General features: G+C 38.5%; 1 protein-coding gene across 1 annotated transcript in view; it reads right to left on the bottom strand.

The window, feature by feature from the left end:
* IMPG1 (interphotoreceptor matrix proteoglycan 1) overlaps positions 1 to 21,223 on the bottom strand; it is a 119,408-nt gene extending 98,185 nt beyond the window's left edge. Inside the window, 1 exon segment of the mRNA XM_046676263.1 lies at positions 21,157 to 21,223. Within this exon segment, the coding sequence (XP_046532219.1) occupies positions 21,157 to 21,223 (67 nt within the window).
* Positions 21,224 to 25,176: the final 3,953 nt, after the last annotated feature.

Here is a 25,176-nt window from a genome sequence, read left to right as displayed (position 1 = left end):
GAAATGTGTGCTAACTCTCCATCCCTCTTGTGGGGAGAGGGAGGAGGGCATGTTGAGAAGGGGAGAGTTCTCAGAATGGCTGGGATCTCTGTGTCCTGGGACAGGAGAGAAACACAAGTGAGGTACTTGTCATAGGGTGGCATGAAGGCCTCACACATGGCTGCCTCCATCTAAGGCGTGGGACCCCTTCCCAGTGCTGCCTCCTGGCTGAGGTCCACTCAGCCACCGCCAGCTCCAGAGGTGCTGTTCCTACTGCAGTTCTAGAATCACAGGGCTGCCCTTGACTCTCAAGTGCCCTCAGGCTGCAGTATTGTGTCAGAGGCTGTGGGAAGCCACAGAATCGACACGTTGCTTCTTCATAGAGTGCTAAATTTACTTGAGAATTTTAGAAGAAAAGTTTAAAATGTTAAGAATTGTAAGTGATTTTCACATAAATATATAAGCAAAATCACAAAAATCCTTTCTCCCTTGAATAAGCTAGTCTTGAAAGTTAGAAGAGTAGGATATCTCTATAAGCTGTGATTAACTGTAAAGTACATTACTTTGAAATCGTGGTGGGTAGAGTTAGTTTGGGGCTGAGGTCAGCTTGAAGTAAACAGGATGAAACTGAGGTGAGAACAACTGTGTTAGAGTTGCCAGCCAGCCTAGCTGTGGCTTGTTTTTAGGAGATGATGGAGAAGAAACCAGTGCTTTTTCCAGCAGCTGGATTTTTCAGTACTCCTCAAATCATCGCGGGGAGGCTGCTACCTTCTTTGTATACGTGTAGCACCAATCTCATTAAGCCACTTTTAATCATCTCATCCTTACATTAACTTAAATTCTGCTAACCCTTTTCCTGCTTCTTTTTCCCAATTTTTAACCCATCATGTATACTTTGTTGACCCAATCTCCATAGATTTCAGAATGTAGAGTTTGAACAAATACACAGATTATGAATAAGAGAATGAGAATAGAAATTTACAGGTAAATCTAAGATATGTGGATGATGAGTTGCAATTGTACCTCACAGATGTATGGACCTTATAGTTTTCAGAGCATTTCTGTAGCCTGGCTTGACACAAAGACTGAATGATATGGAAACCAAAGGGATATGCTGGAACGGTACCAGGTCATTCACAAGCCAGAGGCAGATCCAGTCCACGATTTGTTTGGAAGTGGTTGGGGAATACAAGTAGCAAGATTTCTCAGAGACCTACCAAGAGTCTATAAAAAAATCCCTGAAAATTCAAGAGTAAGCTAACAGAAGCTAGGAGTGCACTAAGGAAATATCAGGGGACAGGAATGTGGATTTGCTTATGGGACACATTAATAATGTGTACCAAATACTTGCTTCCCTTCTGGTTCCAGCTGTGCTGGGCTGCCAAGACATGGGGTATTTTTCTCCCTTTTATTCCTAGGGGTGCTACATATTTGGGCATATTTATCTCATTAGATTCTTAATATGTCTGAAATGCTCATATTGGAATCAGTTTTAATTCAGCCCAGCATCTCTGTTTTCTGAATCTTTTTGTTGTCCATGATTCTAGCATTGGAAACCATGAAACACATGATTCTTCAGTTTTAGTGCTTTCATGTAAACCTTATCTTGAAGTACATTGAGAATTCTGAGTAAAGAGAATTGCATGTATAGCATTCTTGCATATATTGCCCAAAAAGAATGATATTTTGACTGCTCAAGGAGAGAGGAATTGGAGGAGATTAAATGGAAACAGCTGTAAATCTTTCAGATGCATAAAGAGCTGTCACAGTTCATATAGAGAAGAAGAGTGGACTTCATTTTGAGTACCTGTAGGGCTGAAGTTACAGTAAGATAACTCTGCCTTCCTGAGACACTTCCTGAGCTTGGGCAAATAATCTCCATATGCTTCTGGTTTCTAATGTAAAAAGAGTATAACAATAATTCCAACACCAAAGTTTTGGATTAATGTTTGCATGTTATATAGTTTTGTTTTGTTTTGAAGATTAAATGAGAAAATAGATGTCAAGAGCTTGGCAGAAGGTCTGGCACATTGTAACCTGTTATTATGGTCTGGTACCATTCTATTCTTTTTAGGGCTAGGAATAGGATAGGAATAAGATTACCTGATTTAACAAATAAAATATAGGACACCAAGTCAAATTTGAATTTCAGATAAACTACTAATAATTTTTTTCTGTATAAGTGTGTTCCATGCACTTTTCGGAACACATTAAATGCAAATGGACTAAATACTCCTATTGAAAGGCAGAGATTGTCAGACTGCATATAAAAAAGATCTTACTATATGTTGTTTTTTTTCCTCAGAATCTTCCTTTTTTTAGATTGACATCTGACCTGAGATCTCTTGCCAACCTTCCTTTTTTATCCCCCTTCTTCTTTTTCTCCCCAAAGCCACCCAGTACATAGTTGCATATTCTAGTTGCAGGTCCTTCTGGTTGTGCTATGTGGGATGCTGCCTCAGCATGGACTGAGGAGCGGTGCCATGTCCACGTCCAGGATCTGAACCAGCGAAACCCTGGGCTGCTGAAGCAGAGGATGTGAACTTAACCACTCAGCCATGGGGCTGGTCCCTATATGCTATTTTGAGAGACACAGCTAAATGAAAAGAAATAGAGAAGCTGAAATTAAAAGGATGGAAAAAAGTTATAATATGCCAACACTAACCAAAGGAAAGCTGGTATAGCTAAATTAATATCAAATGAAGTCAGAGCTATGCTGGTAAATGTTTAATAACCAGTTCTTAGGGATGGATGAGAAAGTCTGATTTGTAACATTTGCCAACTTCCAGTGTTAACACTCCCTCATGGCTGATTTCAAGCCAGTGATGTGATATTACCAAACACTGAGTTGGGAAGAGATGTGTGCAGTTGGGTCCTATAAGTTTGTATGGGCCAGTTCCAGCACACCTGTGGACAAAATTCCTTACTGGGAAGACAGCATTACAGAGATGAAGACAGTCTCATCATAATGATAAAAGTTTAAAAGTCATCAGAGGGAGTGATATCAGCATCATGGCAGAGTGAACTGTTTCCTTAGTCTCTCCCCCTTAAGTTGCAACCAAACAGGCATTCACTAACCAACAGAGGATTCCCTACAAAGCACAATAGGATGTCTGAGTGATCCATGCAGACTTAGATCTGAAGATGGGGTTACTGGATCCCTGGGAAACAGTGGAAGGAGGTGAGTGGCAGTTGTCTTGATCGTGGGTCCTTGTGTAGCAGCCAGTGTGCAGCTGTGAGAGGAGGAAGGGAGAAGGCAGGCCTGTGTGCAAACACTTTTGCTTTCAGAGTTGCAGCTGGGCCTGCAGGAATGCTCCACACCGAGTGGTGTGGTAGCAGCCCAGGTGAACCACCCATGAATGCAGAGTATGCCCATGCACATGCAAGAGAAAGGACCCCTTGCCCCCTTACCTAGCACACCAGCTCAGCCTGTCCCCACCCAAGGCAGGTGATCAACACCAGAGCACCTCCATGTGCATGGGTGACCCGCCAAGTGGCTGCAGCCAGTGGGCAAATGCAGGTGAGCACTATTGGCACAACTTCCAGCAGACACACTTGGTTCAGAAAACATCACTTTGCCCCACCCCCAAGTGGTGGCAGGTGGAATCTGTGGTCTGATATTATCATTATGTGCCAGCAAAAGATCACTTCATCAAATGCAATGAAGAACTACATTAACACTCCAGAGCAGAAGGAAAATGACAAGTCTCTAGAAACCAATCCTGAAGTCACAGAAACTTACAATCTAAATGACAGAGAATTCAAAATAGTTGTCATAAAGAAACTCAATGAGTTACAGAAAGCTCAGAAAGACAGTTCAATGAACTCAGGAATAAAATGAATGAGCAAAAGGAATTATTCAGGGCTGGTCCAGTGATGTAGTGGTTAAGTTCACATGCTCCACTTCGGTGGTCCAGGGTTCATGAGTTTGGATCCTGAGTGAGAAGCTGCACATGACTTGTCAAGCCATGCTGTGGCAGACTGTCACATACAAAAAATACAGGAAGATTGGCGTGATGTTAATGCAGGGACAATCTTCCTCACCAATAAAAAAAAGAAAGAAGGAATTCTTGACAAAAGAGATTGAAACTCTTAAAAAAAAAAAAAAAACCAAACAGAGATTCTGGCAATGAAGAACACAAGGAATGAGATAAAGATCAATCTAGAAAACTTAAAAAAAGAAAGCTGACATTATGAAGGATAGAATTAGTAATTTAGAGGGAAGTTATACGGAAATTGTTTAGGTGGAGGAGGAGAGAGCACTAAGATTTTAAAAAAATGAAGAAATTATTTGAGAAATACCTGACTCAGTTAGGAAATGCAACATAAGGATTATAGATATCCTAGAGGGAGAAGGGAGGGAAAAAGGAGCAGACAGCTTGTTCAAAGTAATAATAGCTGAGAACTTTCAAAACCTGGGGAAAGAACTAGACTTACAAGTACATGAAGCCAATAGAACTCCTAACTACATCAACACAAAAAGAGCTCCAAGGCACATAAGAGTAAAACTGGCAAAAATCAATGACAAAAAAAAAAAATCATTAGGGGCAGCAAGGCAGAAGAGAATAATCTACAAAGGAACCCCTATCAGGCTTTCAGCAGACTTCCCAGAAGAAACCTTATAGGCTAGGAGAGATTGGAGTGATATATTCAAAATACTGAAAGACAAAAACTTTCAGCCAAGAATACTCTATCCAGCAAAAGTATCCTTTAGATAAGATGGAAAACTAAAAACTTCTGCAGATAAACAAAAGCTGAGGGAATTCATCACTATTAGACCTCCCTTACAAGAAATGATAAAGGATGTCCTCATACCTGAAATAAAAAGGCAAAGGTTTACAAAGCCTTGAGCAAGGAGATAAATACACAAATTAAGAAAATAGTAGCTCTCTATCAGAAGAGGTTAGCAAACATTTAATTATAAGAAATAAAGGGAAGGGAAGCATAAAAATAACTATAAACCCTTCATTTTAATCACAAACTCACAACACAAAACAGAATACTATATGACAACAATAACTTAGATGGGGAAGAGGATAGGGATGGGGGACCAGCCCGGTGGTGCAGCAGTTAAGTTCGCACATTCCACTTCAACCATCTGGGATTTGCAGATTCAGATCCTGGGTGTGGACCTACGCACCACTTGTCAAGCCATGGTCTGGCAGGCATCCCACATATAAAGTAGAGGAAGATGAGCACAGATGTTAGCTCAGGGCCAGTCTTCCTCAGCAAACAGAGGAGGATTGGCAGCAGATATTAGCTCAGGGCTAATCTTCCTCGAAAAAAAAAAAAAACAGAGAGGAAAGGTATGGAACTTGCTTAGGCTAATGGAGATAAGAGGCTATCAGAAAATGGATATCTCATCTATGAGATCTTTTATACAAACCTCATGGTAACCAGTAAACAAAAAATCAGAGCAGAGACACAAATAATAAATAAAGAGAAAACTGAGAAAATCATCACAGTTTGATTTCACAAAAACCCACCAAACTGAAAAGACAGAAACACAAGGGAAGAGAAACAAGGGAAATATAGAACAACCAGAAAACGAGACAGAAAAGGGCAATATTAAGCTCTCATATATTGATAATCACTCTAAATGTAAATAGATTGAATTCTCCAATCAAGACACAGAGTGGCTGGCTGGATTATAAAACAAGACCCAACAATATGCTGCCTCCAGGAAACACATCTCAGCTCTACAGACAGACATAGGCTCAGAGTGAAGGGATGGAAGATGATAGTCCAAGCAAATGGCAAGCAAAAGAAATCAGGTGTTGCCATACTTATATTAGACAAAGCAGACTTCAAGATAAAAAAGACAATGAGAGACAAAGAGCAGCAGAATATAATGATAAAAGGGACATTCCACCAAGAGGACATAACACTTGTGAATATATATGCACCTAACATAGGAGCAACAAGATATATATGGCTACTACTAACAGAGCTCAAAGGAGAAGTTAATAGCAACACAATAATAGTAGTGGACCTCAATATCCCCCTTACATCGATGGATAGATCATCCAGACAGAAAGTCAACAAGGAAACAGGAGACTTAAATGAAAACCTAGACCAGATGGACTTAATAGACATTTATAGGACATTCCACGCAATAACAGCAGAGTACAAATTCTCAAGTACACATGGAATATTCTCAAAGATAGACCATATATTGGGGAACAAGGCAGGCATCAATAAATTTAAGAAGATTGAAATCATATCAAGCATCTTTTCTGACCACAATGCTATGAAACTAGAAATCAACTACAAGAATAAAGCTGGAAAAGTGACAAACATGTGGAGACTAAACAACATGCTACTGAACAACCATTGGATCAATTAAGAAATCAAAAGAGAAGTAAAAAAATACCTAGAGACAAATGAAAATGAAAATACATCATACCAACTCATACAGGATGCAACAAAAGCAGTTCTAAGATGGAAATTCATAGCAATACAGGCCCACCTCAACAAATAAGAAAAATCTCAAATAAGTAATCTTAAACTACACCTAACATAACTAGAAAAAGAACAAAGCCCAAAGTCAGCAGAAGGAGGAAATTAGAAAAATTAGAACAAAAATAAATGAAATAGAGATTAACAAAACCGGAAGAATCAAGATCTGGTTCTTTGAGAAGATAAAATTGACAAACCCTTAGGCAGACTCATTGAGAAAAAAAGAGAGAAGACTCAAATAAATAAAGTCAGAAATGAAAGAGGAGAAATTTCAATGGATACCATAGAAATACAAAGACTTATAAGGGAATACTATGAAAAACTATATGCCAACAAATAACCTAGAAAAAATGGATTAAGTCTTAGACTCATACAACCTCCCAAAACGCAATTAAGAGGAAATAGAGAATCTGAGTAGAACAATCACAAGTAAAGAGATTGAAACAGTAATCAAAAATCTCTCAAAAAACATAAGTCCAGGACTATGGCTTCTCTGAAGAATTCTACCAAACATTCAAAGAAGGTTTAATACCTATCCTTCTCAAACTATTCCAAAAAATTGAATGAGATTGAATGCTTCCTAACTTATTCTATGAGGCCAACATTACCTTGATACCAAAAGCAGACAAGGACAACACAAAGAAGCAAAATTACAGGCTAATATCACTAAGGAACATAGATGCAAAAATCCTCAACAAAATATTGGCAAACTGAATACAGCAATACGTTAAAAGGATCATACACCATCATCAAGTGGGATTTATGCCAGGGACACAGGGATGGTTCAGCTTCTGCAAATCAATCAATGTGGTACACCACATTAATGGAATGAGGAATGGAATGTGGTTTGCATGATCATCTCAATAGATGCAGAGAAAGCATTTGACAAGATACAACAGCCATTTATGATAAAAACTCTCAATAAAATGGGTATAGAAGGAATGTACCTCAACATAATAAAGGCCATATATGACAAACCCACAGCCAACATCATATCAATGGTGAAAAACTGACAGCTATCCCTCTGAGAACAAGAACAAGAGAAGCATGCCCACTCTCACCACTCTTATTCCACATAGTACTGGAGTTATTGGCCAGAGCAGTTAGGCAAGAAAAATAAATAAAAGGGATACGAATTGGAAAAGAAGAAGTGAAACTCTCACTATTTGCAGATGACATGATCCATATGATCCAGCTATCATACTACTGGGTATTTATTGAAAGAACTTGAATCCAACAATTCAAAGAGACTTATGCACCCATGTGTTAATTTGCAGCACTATTCACAATATTCAAGCCATGGAAGCAACCCAGTTGCCCACCAACTGATGAATGGATAAAGAATGGATACTACTCAGCCATAGAAAAAGACAAAATCTTCTCATTTGCAACATGGATGGACCTTGAGGGTATGATGTTAAGCGAAATAAACCAGACAGAGAAAGGCAAACACTGCATGATTTCACTTGTGTGTGGAAGATAGATAAACACATGGCTAAAGAGAACAGATTAGTGATTACCAGAGGGGAAGGAGGGTGTGAGGTGGGCAAAAGGGGCAAAGGGATACATATATATGGTGATGGATAAAAATTAGACTATTGGTGGTAAGCATGATGCAGTCTATACAGAAACTGATAAATAATAATGTTCACCTGAAATTACACAATGTTATAAACCATTATGACCTCTGAAAAAAATTGAAAAAAAGATTCTCATCACAAGGAAAAATATTTTTTTTGTAACAATATATGGTGATGTATATTAACTAGGCTTATTGTGGTGATCGTTTTGCAGTATATACAAATCATTATGTTGTATATTTGAAACTAGTACGATGTCATATGTCAATTAAATCTAAATAAAAAAGTCATCAGAAAGCTGCAACAAGTCATAATTTTACACACAATATAAATTCAAAATATATAAAGGAAAATTTAATAGAACAATAAAGAAAGTAAAATCAACAATAATAGCAGGTGGGTTTTAAGAGATCTTTCTTGGTAATTGATTGAACAAACATAAAAATCAATCGGGATATAGAAGATTGAAAACACGATTAAACTTAACCTAATGGATATATTTGGAACATTATAAAATTAAAAATATACATATTTATACTATATATAAAATATACCTTCTTTTCAAGCACAAGGAGAACTTATATAAATATTGACTACATACTGAACTTTAATGCGTGCACATCATGTTTTCAGACCAACAGGAAATTAGGCTAAAAATCAGTTTTAAAAAACAACTGGAAAATCACCATGTTTGGAAATAAAAAAAAAAAAAACCTGAGGCAGCCCTGATGGCCTAGCAGTTAAAGTTTGGTGTGCTCCACTTCAGTGGCCCCAGTTTGGTTTCCAGGCATGGAACTAATCACTCGTCTGTTCATAGCCATGCTGTGGCAGTGGCTCACATAGAGGAACTAGAAGGACTTACAACTGAAATATACAATTATGTACTAGGGCTCTGAGGGGGAAAAAAGAGAGGAAGATTGGCAACAGATGTTAGCTCAAAGTGAATCTTTCCAAGCAGAAAAACAAGCCCCCCCAAAACCCTCAAAGATCTTTTAAAAACATCCTTTAAGTAACCCATAAGTCAATGAAGAAATCATGTTGAATATTAAAAATATTTCTATCAAAAATATAAAAATACTACATAATAAAAGTTGTGGGATATAGCTAAATTAGTACTTGAAAGATAAATTTCTCTCATTAAAATTCCTATTTTAGAAAAAGAAAGAAAAACTGAATATTAATGAGTTAAGCATCCATCTCAAGAGATTGGCAAAAGAAAACAAAATAAACTCAAAGAAAATACAAGAAAAAATAATAAATGTAAGTGTAAACGTTAATTAAAAGAGAAGAAAAATATAAAAGGAAGAAAAAGCAATATAATAGCCAAATATTTTTCCTTTGAAAATAATAATAATAAAAACAAAAAGTAAGACTGATCAAGTAAGAAAGAGAAGACACTAGGGCTGGCCCCGTGGTATAGTGGTTAAGTTCGATGTGTTACACGTCAGCGGCCTGGGTCGTCGGGTTCAGATCTGGGGTGTGGACCTACACCACTCATCAGCCATGCTGTGGCAGTGACCCACATACAAAATAGAGGAAGATGGGCACAGATGTTAGCTCAGGGTGAATCTTCCTCAAAAAAGAAAAAAACCCACAAAAAACGAGAAAGAGAAGACACAATTAACTACTAATGGGATTGAAAAAGGAGGATATTGTTATATTTTTCTACAGACATGAAAAATACAACAAAAGGATATTATAATTAACGTTTTGTCAATAAATTTGAAATTTTGTATGAAATGGATAAATCTCTAGAAAAATACAACCTAACAAAACTAACATAAAAAGAGGTAGGAAACTTAATTATCATTATAATATTTAAAAAAATTGAGTCAGTCATCAAATATTTTTTCATAAATATCATTCTCTGGCTTCCCCGGAGAGTTCTATCAAAGATTCAAGGAAAAAATAACTCCATTTTCATACAAAATCTTACAAAATCTCACAAAGAAAATTTAAGGAAAAAAATCATGGTCCAATCTTACTTATGAATACGAATGTAACAATTTGAAATAAAGTATTAGCAAATGGAATCCAGCAATGTGTAAAAAAGGGTCATGACCAAGTTGGATTTATCTCAGAAATGTAGCATTGGTCTAATATTTGAGAATTCATTAAAGTAATTTATCACATTAATGAATTAAAAGAGAAAAATCATTTGGTAATCTCAATAGATATAGAAGTCCACAATACATTTCTATGTGTATTCATGATTAAAACTCTTAGGAATAGAAAAGAACTTTAAAAATAAAACCTGATATAGAGCATGTACAAAAATCAAACACAAAAGCTGAAACAAGCATCATACTTAATGGTGAATCATGAAAGCACTCCCTTCAAGACTGGTAACAAGGTGAGCATGAGTGCAGTCACCATTTCTCTTTAACATTGTACTGGATGGCCTATGAAGGGCAGGGAGAAAATATTAATAAATAAAAGATACAAAGACTGAAAAGGAAGAACTCAAATTTTCCTTATTCGCAAATGGTATAATTTTTAAGTAGGAAACTCCAAAGTATTACTAGTGAATTTTCAGAACTAAGATTGTTCAGCAAAGCTATGGGATATAAAACCAATTACTTTTCTATATAGAAAATGTAATAAGAATAATGCCATTTACATGATCACAATTAATATAAAGTAGCTAGGGATAAGTCCAAGATGTGGAAGGCCTTTATTAAAATAATTATCCAACTTTGAGGAAGATTGACAATGGATGTTAGCTGAGGGTGAATCTTCCTCAGCAAAGAAAATAAATAAGTAAATAAATAATCATGCAACTTTATTGTAAGGTATTAATAAAAGGAGAGATATTCCATGTTCTTGGATAGCAAACAACGTTATAAAGCTATTGGTTCTCCCCAAATTGATCTATAGATTCAACCCAATTACAATTCAACCTCAATAACGTGTCTTGTGGAACTTGGTGAGCTAATCTTAGAATGTGTTATGGAAGAGTCGAGGGTTAAGAATAGCTCAGACACTCCTGTAGAAAGGGAATAAAGCCAGAGAAACATGGTTATGAGATATCAAGAACAGCATAAATTTGTAGTAATTAAAGCAATGTGGTATTGGCTCAGTGATAATAAAATGGACAAACTCATGTTCATGTAGAAGGGATATCACAGAGCAGAGAGGAAAGGAGAACCTAACCAGTGAATGATGCTGAAACAATTGATTACCCTCATTAAAAAAAAGAAGTTGTTTTCCTACTTCACATCACCCCACTCCACATGCACACTCAATTCTAGTGGCTTCAGTATGAAAGGCAAAATTGTACAACTTTTAGAAGAAAATATAGGAGAATATTTTCATGACTTTAAGATAGGAAAGGACTTTTTAAGTAAGACAAAAAAACTCCCCAGAAATCATGAAGTTAAAGGCTGATGAATTCAACTACATTAAAATTAAGAATGTCTGTTCATCAAAGGATACCATTAAGAGAGTACGAAGATAAGCTACAAACTGGGAGGAGACATTTGAAAGGTATGTAAGTGCAAAACGATTGACATCCACAACTTTTAAGGAACTTCTCTAAATCAATAAGAAAAGACAACCCAATGAAAAAACTGGCAAAATACTTGCGTGTGCATTTTCTAGAAGAAGAAACATAAAGGACTCAAAATATATGAAAAGGTACTCAACCTCATTAGGAATCAGAGAAATACAAAATAAAACCACAATGATATACTATCTCACTTCCCCCAGACTAGGACAAAAAGTCAGGCAATACCTAATGTCAATGAGGATTTGGAAAAAAAGAAACCCTCACTCAAAATGGCACAAACATGTAGGAAAACAATGTGGTGTTACCTGATAAGATTGAAAATATGCATACCTCATGACACAATGATTTCTCTACTACGCAGGAAGCAGGAGGGTGGGAGGAGAGAAGGAGACTCCTAGACTCTGGAGAGACTCCCGCCTGGTGTGAGCACCGCAGGACACATACAAGGGTGTTTGTATAGTGTTGTGTATAATAACAAAGACCATCAACAGAAGAATGAATACATGGTGGTGGATCTATACTAGGCAGTAGCGAGTCTCAGAAGCCTCTCCTGCACCATTTCAGACCCTCCTCGCCTCACTTCTTTCTCAGATTTGCTCTTCATGAGCTCTGACCCACTATGGGACACACAAGCCCACAGCTCCTTGCTTCCTTGCTGTGTCATGGTGTCCATTTTCTCCTGCCCCAGGACTTTCTGTTGCTGCTGAGGTGTGAGAAGCATCAGGACCCACCATAGATAAGCACAGTGGATGTGCAGGGAAGTTAACATCCTTTGAGGCAAAGCTTTGAGGAGATCTCTTAGGAGCTCTTCTCCATGTGCCCTCAGGATCCTACCCTATGGACAGGCCTGAGATGCTGTAGTCCTGTGTCTCTGAAGATGGCCCTTTGAGATCAGCAGTTGGGTACCCTTGACACCAAGTGGTGGCCAGTTTGGCAAAGCATCTTTATGTTGGTTCTCCCTCTTTCACTGCCTCACTTCTCACTTTCTTTTCCTCCTGGTTCCCTGAAAATGTGCTCTCCAGTGAAGAGTAACAGATTAAGTTTTTGCTTCAGGGTCTGCCAAATGCAAAAATGTGGATGAACCTTAAAAACGTAATGTTGAGCCTAAGAACTAAGTCATAAGAGAACACAAACAGCATAATATTATTTATATAAAAATCACAAACAAAACTAAGAAATATATTTAGAGAATATATCTTCTACAGGTGGAAACACTGATGGCAAGCAATGACATGATCAACACAAAATTCATGACAGTGGCCACATTTGGCACAGAGCAGAGAGAAAGAGACCCTGGCAGAGCAGATAGGGGCCTCTAAGATACCGTTAGTGTTTGTTATTTAATCTGGGAAGTGAGCATTTTATTTCTATTCTCTAAATACAACAGATATGTTTTGTACACCTTTGATGCATATTTCCCAAGTAAGGACTTCTGCAGGGAAGTCTCTGGCTCACGGCAGGGACTCAAGCAGTCTCTACAAGTAAGGCTGGAAAGGAAGGTGGAGCCCAGAGCATAAGGATCCTCAGATGAAATTATTGGAACTTATTCTGAAGGCACTGGGGAGACTTTGGATGTTCTTTTCTTTCCTTTTTCTTATTATCAAGCAGGGGAATGTGGTGTAAATGGGCAACAAAGCTAGTTAAAGCTAGAAAAATATAGGGACATTTCTGAGGTAGTATTGACAAGATTTGTTACGACAAGATTTGTCACTGACTGACTAGTTCTCATAGGTTTAGGAAATGGAGAAGTCAAAGGTTGGAAGCTGAGAGGAGACTGTTACACATGGTCCCACAGCAGTGGGGATGAAAACGTGAAGCTGGGTTAAAGAAGCTTTTGTGTACTAAAATTTATGATGCCATGCTGTGCTGAAACGGGCCCACATCACTGGCTCCTGAGAGCAGACTGTGCACATCCACATTAGATGATGTCTTGTTGCTAGTTTGAACTACCAATCATTTGGGAGTATGGCCACGGGGCTAGTATTTACACTATGGATATTGGCAAGCACTACAAATAGGGATTTTTACCTTCTGGAGAGAGAGTTGCTAAATGTTTATCAACACACCACTTGATAGGATCTGGTGACAAAATAGATACAAAGAAGAGGAAGATGTCTTAGGTGATACCAAAGTTCCTGACTTTATTTTTTTACTTTTGAGGAAGATTAGCCCTAAGCTAACTACTGCCAGTCCTCCTCTTTTTTGCTGAGGAAGTGCAGCCCTGAGCTAACATCCGTGCCCACCTTCCTCTACTTTATATGTGGGACGCCTACCACAGCATGGTGTTCCAAGCGGTGCCATGTCCGCACCCGGGATCCAAAATGGCGAACCCTGGGCAGCCAAGAAGCAGAATGTGTGAACTTAACCACTGTGTCACCGGGCTGGCCCCCCAAAGTTCCTGACTTCAGAGCTGTGGGTAGAAGATGACAGCAGGAAATGGGACTTAGAAAGCAGGAAGCCCAGTGGTTTCTGCCAGAAAGGGGGTATTACAGAGAACAAGATCAACCTGGTCGTTGCCCTCATGAAGCATTTAATTGGTTTTTAACAGTGCGTTATTGGAACACTCTGTGTAGCTTTTTCAAAATGCATATTCCTGTGACATGTCTATGCCCTAATATATTCAGCACTGTTTTATACAGAATGGTTAAAAAAATGAAACAATATAGTGAAGGTAATGCTTATACAAATCATTCTATCAACCCTATTAAATAATGAGGTGACATCGTCTAAACTGGAAGTACAGTTATGATAAAACATTTACTGAGAAAATGAGATTAAAACAAATCCTCTGATGGCCCATTATATAATGACCTACATATCATATCTTTCCAGAAGGGCAATAAATCGTGCTTCTCAAACCTGCTGCAGAGTAGAATCAGCTGGATAACAATCACTCCAGCCTGGGCCCCACCCCAGACAAATTAAATCAGAATCTTCACAGCTGGAGCCTCAGTGCTGCTGTTTTTACCAATGTTGAGAAACGTTGCATTAAAGTCTTTGGCTGGGAAAATGAAGTGAATGGAAAAGGAGACTGGAAGAGGAGGGTCATGGGGGAATTGGTTGTAAGCAGAGTTAGAGTCTCAGGTAGATAGAAACAACATCAGCAAAAATGTGAAATCTTTTTATTCTCTCTGAAATGAGAGAGAATGAGAAGACTTTGGATAAAGAATCGGAGAAAGTTTGAAGTGGTAAGAAGAGATGTCAAATGAAATCCAGTGACTTTGACCTTCTCAGTACGTAAGAGGTCATGGTAACAGTAATGGAAGTAGTCATCATAGTCATCTCAGGAGCTAGCATTTATTGAACTTTTTTTTTTCTGAGAAAGATTTGCCCTGAGCTAACATCTATTGCCAGTCTTCCTCTTTATCTGCTTGAGGAATATTAGCCCTGAGCTAACATCTGCACCAATCTTCCTCTACTTTGCATGTGGGCTGCAGTCACAGCATGGCTGACGAGTGGTGTAGGTCCACGCCCAGATCAGAACCTATGAACCCCAGGTCGCAGAAGCAGAGTGTGCTGAACTTAACCACTATGCCACAGGGCCGGACCCCTGAACATTTTTGTCGTAAATATCTCACTTAGAGCTTAAAAACACTCTTTTACTTATCTTTATTATAGCCCTATGAGAAAGACATTGTTATTATTATTCCTATTTTATAGAGCGGAAACCATAAGATGAAGATATGTATGAGATTGAGCTGTTTACCAAGGTAACAGAGCTAGTAAGTGAAAGCGCTGTCTGTGTAACCATGTTCTGTGTTGACTGCAAACCTTAAAGCCTTTGCTCTTAACTGAGCCTTTATATGAATAAGGGCGAATCATGCTGCAGGCTCAAGGAGAGAGGCAAGGTTTGGAAATTGGACTACAGGATTAAGTCAGGGAATCAGAGATGAGGATGATTGGAATAGTTTGGAGAGCCTGATTAAACTTATAGTGCATGAACTTGCTTCATGGAAGCACTCTATTTATTTGAGATTCTCTAATTATACCTGGCAGCTCAGGAAGGAGAGTAGAAAAACTGAAAGCTAAGTCTACCCAGAATGGAATTAACCAAGCAACTGAGGCAGAAGGTCAAAGAGAAAGGTTTCTATTGGAAACCTTAACAGGAAGACTGTTGAGAGAGGTTTGGGAGTGGACCACAGGAGCCAGGATTAATGTGTAGGACTGACGCTTGGAAAGGCTGAAGAATTGGAGAAACTGGGAGAGGCAGTGGGACTGATGTGTTTTGATGAAAGTAAAAATCACATTCAATAGAAGGAAGGAAGAGAAATTATTAGAAAGGGGTGTTTCAGAATTGTATATCTCTACAGCCTGAAAATATTGCAAACTTGGGGGTGAAATTTCGGTGTTTTGATAGTGAGGTATCAAAACTTTTGGTTCCCACTGTGTCAAAGCACATCCATTAGGCCAGGTACTGCCTTTAGATACATAACACAATCTGAAACAAGCCACTTGCCACTAAACTTAGACTTTAATGGTGGGCATTTAAAATGACACCATAAATAAATAACTCCAATTCTTTGAGGACTTCAAAATGTCAACACTTCTTTCTTCTTCTTCTTTTTTTCTTTTTGACAAACATTAGACCTGAGCTAACATCCGTCGCCAATCCCCCTCTTTTTGCTGAGGAAGATTGGCCCTGTGCTACCATCCGTGCCCATCTTCCTCTATTTTATATGTAGGATGCCTGCCGCAGCATGGCTTGATAAGTGGTGCATAGGTCCACACCCGGGATCTGAACTGGAAACCCCAGGCTGCCGAAGTGGAGTGCTTGAACCCAATGGCTATGCCACTGGGCAGGCCCCCACACTTCTTTCTTAAGGAGTAATAGAACTCCTAAAATTGGTGCTTCCATTTTTAGGATAGAGCTGAAGTCCATGGCCAGCTATCCTGAGATCAGTCATGCAAAGAGATGTCGGAAATGGCCCAGAAGCAGCAATCATCTGTTGTTGTTAGCTGAGGAAGTTGGCTTTTGAATTAATAGTAAAACACATATTAATTACACTCATAATATTATACTGGACTGATTAATAGACTAGGTAGATGTAAGATAGGACCGGATACAGCTCAAATCCCAGTTTTGGTTCTAACCTTCCCATCTCAAAGGATTTTAGGAACATTACTTAGCATTCTCTGCCTTAGGTTCCTGACCAGAAATGAGCACATTGCCTACCAACCAGCAAAATATTAAGCAGTAAGATGAATTAAAATTTGCTTGAGCTTTTATAAGTAAAATATGATATTAACCTAAAGGATTGTTAATATGATTGCCATCTACAAAGTGTTTTGATCAGGTCTGAACTGACTACACCAGGTTAGTAATAGTGCCCTTGGGTTTCATAGTTGGGTTTAATTAAATGTAACTTCTGTTTGTTCATAAATGCAGCAGGAACCATAAGACAGACAAATTAGCCCTACATATGTTACTTTCTGTGTGAAGTTAAAGTACTTCCGAAGTGGAGACTTTTCATTAATTTTGAGGTTCTGACTTTTCTCCACAAAATTCCTTTTGGTTTAGTTTCCTTTAATCCTTCTCCTGGGGAAGCAATTATGAAAACAGAAGAGAGCTGTGATGGGTGAGGGGCCTAAAGATGGCCGAATGAAGCAAACAAAACTGTAATGAATTAAGTTGATTTTATAAAGGCATGCAGAAAGAGATTTCCTCAAGAATGAGTATGTAAATGGAAAAATATTAATCTACTGAATATAAGCATATGCTTAGAAGCATTTATCACTGCTCTGTAGCTCTTTCATATTCTTCAAACATTCACTGTGGCCAGAAGAGAGGCGCAGCAGTAGAGTACATTCTCAATAAATAATTAGAGTGATGCCTGCTGTAGCTCAGCCTTGACAGTGGTATTTCCATATCTGGGTTCTCATTACCATGGCTGTGCCAAGTCAACCATTTCATCTCGTAGGACCAGCTTTGGCATGCAGGTTGCCTTGGACCCAGAGCAAAAAGTGCACTCCCCTCCCTTGTTAAAATGGTTCCATCTGACTTGTTGCTCTCGATTTATGAGGCTGAAATCCCAGTGACACCGTCTCTGACTCTCAGATAGTGAGCTCAAACCCAACGGTTGTTAAAACTGTCCTCTTTGGAAGATCAAACTCACATTGTGTTCAGAGTCTTTCCTTCCTTTCTACAAGCTGCTTTATGGTATTCCAAAGTTGGCACAACCAGTTCCCTCCCCACAACTGCAGAAGGGAAGCAGGAAGAGGTGGTGTGGATGGAGACCTCAGTCATCCCAGAGTCTGATCTATCACAATATGGGGATGCGGTTAGGACTTTCATACGGTCATTACCACATACTTACTGAATTATAACATAAACCTAAAGGCTGTAGTGAAAAACAAGCTTTGCTGCCTCAGATGAATCATTTTAAAACAGCATAAAATCTGGAACACGATTGTGGCACCTAAGGTATACAGGTATACCGGAGAAGATTAGAGTTCAAATATGGTTGAGCTTTAAGGTGGCTGCACCCTCATGATTGACAGAAACGGTCAAGAAAGCAGTTGGTTATGTTAAAGCTGCCTAATTAGCTCATGCATATAATCGTTCTTTAGGGTGATCAGTGAAACAAGCAGAGAGGGTCACAGGCAGCATCTGCTGTTTATTTTAAAGCCAGTATATCAGTATATTTTAAAGCCACTAACAAGTGGGTTCAGGTGTGCCGCCACAGATTGTTCAGTTGGACACAAAGCTTCAATTTTAAGGACATCTTCCCAGAAATAATTGAACAAGAAAATTTGCCTTGAACCTTTTGAATTACACTGCCCTGAGACTGTAGCAGAGACGAACAAAGTGTGGGAGCTGCCAAGTTACTGTGACGGCCATGGGGCAGCTATCTCAGGTGTACAAATGAAGCCATGTTCTGTTTGTTAATGGAGCCAGAATGAGGGAAAATAGCTTCCTGGGTAGTTTTATGAAATGAGAACATATGCCAGTAGTAAAGTATTAGCAAGAAGTGGAGTGTCTTCAAATGCAAATTTACTGACATTTCACAGCTACGAAAATAATTACCCTACTTTGGTGAATTAATAATAACTTAGCTAAAGGTTTCATTTAGTATAACCAAATATAATGCAAAAGGCACATACTCTGATAAACACTGTTTCCATTTTAGGGCTTGCTAAGTGTGGATGTTCTCTCTTTTTCTCCCACATGTTGGAATGTCACAAGCAATTAGATGAAATTCTTTATATGACATGGAAAGGCAAAAGCATAAGGCCGTGCTGTGCACATCAGATGCGATGGCATCCCGATTATGGATACTAGAGAGAGGAGCCTTGGTATTTGATAAAATAGTTGTTTTCTGAAACTATCGAACTGTATTTTGTTGCACTAAACGATTTTACTTAATGAACATTTTGAAATCAAAACTACTTTAATTTTATGTATCAATGGAAAAACTACATTCAGAATCTGCAAAGCTTAAAGGAAATCTTTTGAAATATTGGCGTGTCTTTGAATCTCTCAATATTCTGTCTTGCACCATACTGGGTACATGGTAAGCACTCTGTGGGATCAAATTGTGAAAAATTGCCTAACGGCATAGGAAACCTTTTGAGAAGCAGTTTGGCAATCTGAACCAAATACCATAAAACTGTTTATATTGCTTTGACTCAATTTTACTTTAGTGAATTTATGCTAAGAATCTTAAATACGAACTGTGAGAGGCTTATGCACAAAGATGTTCATTGTAATGTTATTCATAATAACAAAATAATTAAAAACAATTATTTCTCTTTTGTTGAGTATTTAGGTAAAGCAAATCATGATATATCAACTGAAAGGAACATTATGCAGCGAATAAAATGATGCTTGTCAAAACTAGATGGCAATGTAGAATATTCATGTGATATAACAGAAGGGCAAAAGCCTGGTATAAAATAGTGTGTGTGTGCAGTAGAACTGCAATAATGTGAAAATTAAATAAGTGAACATAGAAAGGCTGAGGAAACACGTGAAGTCGCTAGCGTGGGTTATGTTTGCATAGAAGTACTATAGGTAATTTTTTCATATCTTTTTGATTATTCAAATAATCTATAATTTTTAAAAAAGAAATTCTTGAATTTAAACACTCAGTTATTATGCTTAACAGCTAGTTGTAGTGAATTGAACTCTTCTTTCTCTCCAAACCATTTTCTATGTAAATACACTCATGATGGTTAATTAGTCACAAATGGGAAAACAATCTGGCTGAAGTATATAAACTTTAATTAATATAGACCTCACTAATTGAAGATTTACAGAAATTCACAGATCTGAATAAAACACCCCAAACAAGTAACATGTTTGGATTTTTCATTATGCAGTTATAATACTTTGTTTCATAGATATAAGCATATAATAAATTGTAGGTTTTTAGTAAAGCTTATTTCATTTAATTTTCTATATAAAGTTATGTTATTTGTAATTGCCTGTAATGGCAGATATATAAAATATATGAAAATAGAAACAAATAATTAAATTAGTTAACATAATTAATTAAACAACAAAAAAAGCTGATTTGCCTGGTCAAGTTTGTGAAGCAGAGAAATTGGTTTGCTTCAGCAGATGAAGCTCAGAATGCCCTGGGACCCCATCATTTGTTTCTAATTAAAATGTTGTTACAAATGTGAACATTTATATGTGATTTACAGGAAAAGTAAGTAAACTTTTGATTCATCCACTATCATATATGGTTAGCAAAACATAAAGGGAATTTTTATACAATCTTTTCCAGAAATGTTTTGCTCCTTCCAAACGCAATTACCAAAAAGTTAAATATAAAATGACGAGTGGAATCAGTTATTCAGTGACTTACAAATGGAACCAACTATTTGTTTCACTTTTCTATGGACATTTTCAAACCAAAGCTTCAATTAAAATGTTAATTTTCTGAAGATATGTCATCCTTAAAGAAGAACTGAACGTTATTGGTCTCAAATATCTTAAAAAGACTGAGCATGTTATAATGCTCAGGCTTATGCTTAAAAAAACTGAAGCTTTCTTCATCAGGTTTTAAAAAATACCTTATTCTTCTTAAATATGCCTGCTTTGTGGCTTGCTTTAATTTTATATTCATTTGAAGATTTGCCATAAGAACATGCAGTGCCTAGTTTTTTTCTGCATACAACTTCAAAAACAGCTAATTTTCTGAGCTGGCTGTCATCGTGAACTCTGAAGATGAAGCACACTTGCTATTTTCTAAGGAAAAGCAGCTCATTATTTAACTATGAGAGGTAAGAAATACTTATTTTTTCTGATCATAAATGACAAAATATTAATTTCACTTTTTAGATTTTATTTGTCAGTTTTAAAGGGTAAATAGAATTGGTTTCAAGGACCTAGTAATGTTGTTGATATTAATGGTAGAAATTTATATTCAATGTTTTATAAAAGCAAATAGGATGCATTAATGTCTCCTATTTTGTTAACATAAATTGCAGTTAAGATTTTGTAGGAAATGTTCAATCAAGTGAAAACTATTTCTGATAATCATTCAGCCAATCACTCAATATTTATTCTGGGCCTACCATACACTAGCCCTCTGACATACAGTTGTGACCTTGTCGATTTTGAATGTTTGCTTCTGTAAATAGATTTCATAGATAAGCAAATTTAGGAATAAATGCTTGACTTACCTTTGGTCCCTTGAACTTGGAGAAAAATCCAAAAAACAAAAATAGCTATTCTAGTTTCCAAAACCATTCTGGCTTTTGTGCCTTGATACTTCTGGGAAGAATCACGGAATAGCCCCAGACCTCATTAAAAAAAAGACAGAAATATAAAAAATAATTCAATATTGATGCCAGCTGAGTGAGAATGACCTTCTTGGTTTGCCTTTATGAGGGTGCTAATTTACGAAGAACATGAAGCAATGTCTGTTTCTGGAATAATCTGCTTACCTTCCCCTCTGGTGTAATCTCTGCTTAAGGGCCAGCTGGAGGAAGCTTTATCTCGTTAACCTTCTGGAGGAGCATCTGTCAGCCTAGCTCCAGGACCCTGAATGCCATTATAAACAAGTGTCCACAGGCAGAAGGAGTGCTTTTTCTTAGTTGTTCACCTGTTACAGTGACACAGAGAGCCAGGGGAAGTCCTGCCAAATGCGGAAGAAAGCTCACAGTGAGGGTCAAATGTTTTACAAAATGACTTGCACGAGGAACATCCATTGAAAGACCTTAATTGCCATCCCTGGAAAATTATGTGATTATTCAATGTATGTTAGTCTCCAGAGACAGCAAGGCTGCCTCCATTCTTACAGAAATACACTGCTTTGTAGATTACTTTCTTTCTGGCATTACATACAGATAACTTTTTTGGTTTAAGTCTAGTTTTAATTTTTTAAATTTGCTAATCACGCACAGAGTTTAGAAAGGCAAATGGTTCTACAAGGTTGTGAAAAATGATGGTGTCATATTTCCACTCATAGGCAACTACTTTTAATTCTTTAAGCTAATTCTTCTGGTATTCTCATTTGTACTTCTAAATAGTATGTTTCTATTCAGTTTTAGGAATTATCAAATAATGGATATTGAGAGTGTCTTCCCCTCCACACACCCCCTCTCCACTCTCCATAAATGTGTAGTCATGCCATCCTTCCATCTGCCTCAGTGTTATTGGATTTTCAGTTTACTGAATATTCAGTTTTGTATTACCGTGACTCTGTAAGAGCTTCACATAGCTGAGCCATGGAGTAGACTGTCAATTACTAACATGTAGTGAGCTGCTCTGTTGTGATAGACACTGTTCTGAGGGATTTCCTTAGACTATCCATATATTCCTCAACACAACATTGTTAGGTAAGTTCTATTATTGTTATCTCTGTTTTCTATTTGAGAACACAAAGGTACATGTGGCAGATTTGAACCCAAAGAGTCTGTTTCAGCAGCTTATTCTCTTAACCACTACTCCCTATGATGATTTTTGCAATTGTCTCATATATTTTTTTCCCTTAGTTTTCTACTTACAAAACAATAAATTGTCCCCGAATGTTAGCCCATGGATGTAAATTTCCTCCTCATTGGGTTAAATGCTTCAGGTAGCCTGTCTTTCCCAGGCTGCTCGAACCCCTCCAGGCTGTATTGTTCCATTTCTTGTTACTGTTCATAGCAGTCATCTGGGGATCAGCCTTCACAATCATCTTAGGGATTCCTTTCACCTCCCTGGTGTTTGATCCTGTGTTTTCCAGATCCTTTATTGCCTTCTTTCTTAGTCTAATCTCTTGTTTTAGTAGAGCACAGGTTCCAGTTGATTACTCAGAGAAAGTTCATGGTAGATAAATTTCAGCCATATGTTTGAAAATGTCTTCCATCTATCCTCACACTTGATTGATAGTTTGACCAGCGCTATAGACTGAATGTTTGTGTCCTCCCTAAGTTCATATGTTGAAAACTAACCCCCCATGTGATGGTGTTTGGAGGTGGGGCCTTTGGGAGGTGATTGGTGCATGAGGCAGAAGCCCTCATGAAGGGGATTGGTTCCCTTATATAAAAGAAGTACCAGAGAGCTCCTTTCATCCTTCTGCCATGTGAGCCACATGACAAGATGCTCTTGATAAACCAGGAAGCAGGGAGATCTCATCAAGATGGCAGCATAGGTGGACTCTGAACTCACTTCCTCCGATGAACACAACCAGGTTACCACTATTTTTGGAAAAATTACCCTGGAGAGAAAACTGAACACCAGATAAAAAGAATCTGCACAACAAAGGATAGTCCTGACTGAGGTGGAAGAGGCAGAAATTCCTTCTGGAGAGAAAAAAGCCACCTTCAAGAGCTGTGGAGCTTCACAGCCAGCTGGGTGGGAGCCACCCTAAGGTATACAGCCTTCCCTTGAGGAGTGGGGACCTGAGTAGGGGCACGTTACCAGTCTAAGCATCCTTCAGACTCACCATAACCGAGATGAGTGTCATACTATCTGGCTTCGTTGGCTACTAACTACAATGGGAAATACCCCCAGAAAAGCTATCCACATAAGTGGAATAAAGCCAGCTGTTAAAGGGCCCATGCACAAATTTACCCAATTCAGAGAGAAACCTAAAATCACCAGAAAGAAAGCTGCACAGTCCTTTGGTGAAAAGAGACTCACCTGGTAGGCTCTGGATGCATCTCAGTGAGTGGGGAGAGCTCTCCAGGGACTGAGACATTGGTGGTGCACATTGTTGTGACCCAGTACAGGCATGCTGACACAGACGCTGGCAGACGCCATTGGAGTTCTTCCCCTGGCTTGTTAGCCCAGGGGTCTGCCAGTCCCACTAGAGCACAGATTTAATCCAGTTCAGCCAGAGCAGGTAGCCCACCCTAGGGATCTGCCCCACCCAACAGCAAGCCTTCAGGCAACTTTTCAGCCTGCATGGACTGGGTGCTTGGATCCTCTACAAGCAGGTGAGTGTGTCCACCTCTGTGTGGCAGGACCTGTGTGAGGACCAGGTGAACTGTAGGGGGCATTGGTGGAGAGGTGATGGCCTCTGCAGTGGGGTGACTGAGTACACTCCAGGGGGTCAGGAAGTGTGCATGGGCCAGGACTGTGTTGACAGTGTGTGTGGACCTGTGGAGGGTGGGGCTTATCAGTGGCAGAATACCTGTGCTTCACAAACAGCCACAAAGTGGATTGGCCCCACCTTCCAAAGCCTGAAAAAAATTGAGTGCTCTCATGCCTGGGGCCAGGCCCACTCAGTTGCAATCCTAAGAGAGCTGACAATAGCCTTGCAGACCCAAGGCCTACAGCAAGTGTAAGCCCCCAAGCCTAGCAACAAGCTACACCTGGTGCCTACTCATTTAACAGGAAAACTGCAACAGGAGTGTGCTATTAGACCTTGTAGCTAACAGTGCTGGGACTCCCCAAACCTGATTTACAAACAGCCAGGCAGGCAGGGAGATCCTGAACTCCCAGAGTACTTGCAATAGGAGCAACCTTGCCACAGCAGAAGGACACAAGTAGCCCACACAGGGGTCACTCCTGGAACATTTGGACTGGTGCTGAGAGTGAAGCACACTGCATGGTGTCAAAAGGCATTCTTACATAAGGCCACTTCTCCAGGAACAGGAGACATATGTATTAGCTGACTATGTATTAATGACTATTTATTAGCTGACTCACCTAATACACAGATATAAGCACAAATAAAAAGGCATAATGGGGAGGTAAAGGAATATATTGCAAGCAAGGGAACAGGGCAAAACCCCAGAAAAAGAACTAAATGAAACAGAAATAAGCAATCTAATGGACAAAGAGTTCAAACAAAAACTCATAAGTATGCTCACTGATATTGGGAGAAGACTGGATGAACACAGTAAGAACATCAAACAAGAATTAGAAAATATAAAAAAAATCAATCAGAAATGAAGAATACAATACTGGAAATGAAAATTCACTAGAGGGACTCAATAGAAAAGTAGAGGGTACAGAAACATGGATCAGTGAGCTGGATGAAAGACTACAGGAAATCACACAAGCTGAATAGGTGAAAGAAAAAAGAAATAGACAGAATGAGAACAGTCTAAGGGAACTCTGGGACAACATCAAGTGTATTAACATTCATATTATAGGTGTCCAAGAAGGAGAAGAGAGAGACAAAGGGGCAGAGAATCTATTTGAAGAGATAATAGCTGAAAACTTCCTTAACCTAAGAAAGGAAACAGACATCCCAAAACAGGAAGAAC

Source organism: Equus quagga, chromosome 11 (assembly GCF_021613505.1).
Source record: "Equus quagga isolate Etosha38 chromosome 11, UCLA_HA_Equagga_1.0, whole genome shotgun sequence".
Lineage (NCBI taxonomy): Eukaryota > Metazoa > Chordata > Mammalia > Perissodactyla > Equidae > Equus > Equus quagga.
This window is presented reverse-complemented; position numbering and strand designations above follow the sequence as displayed.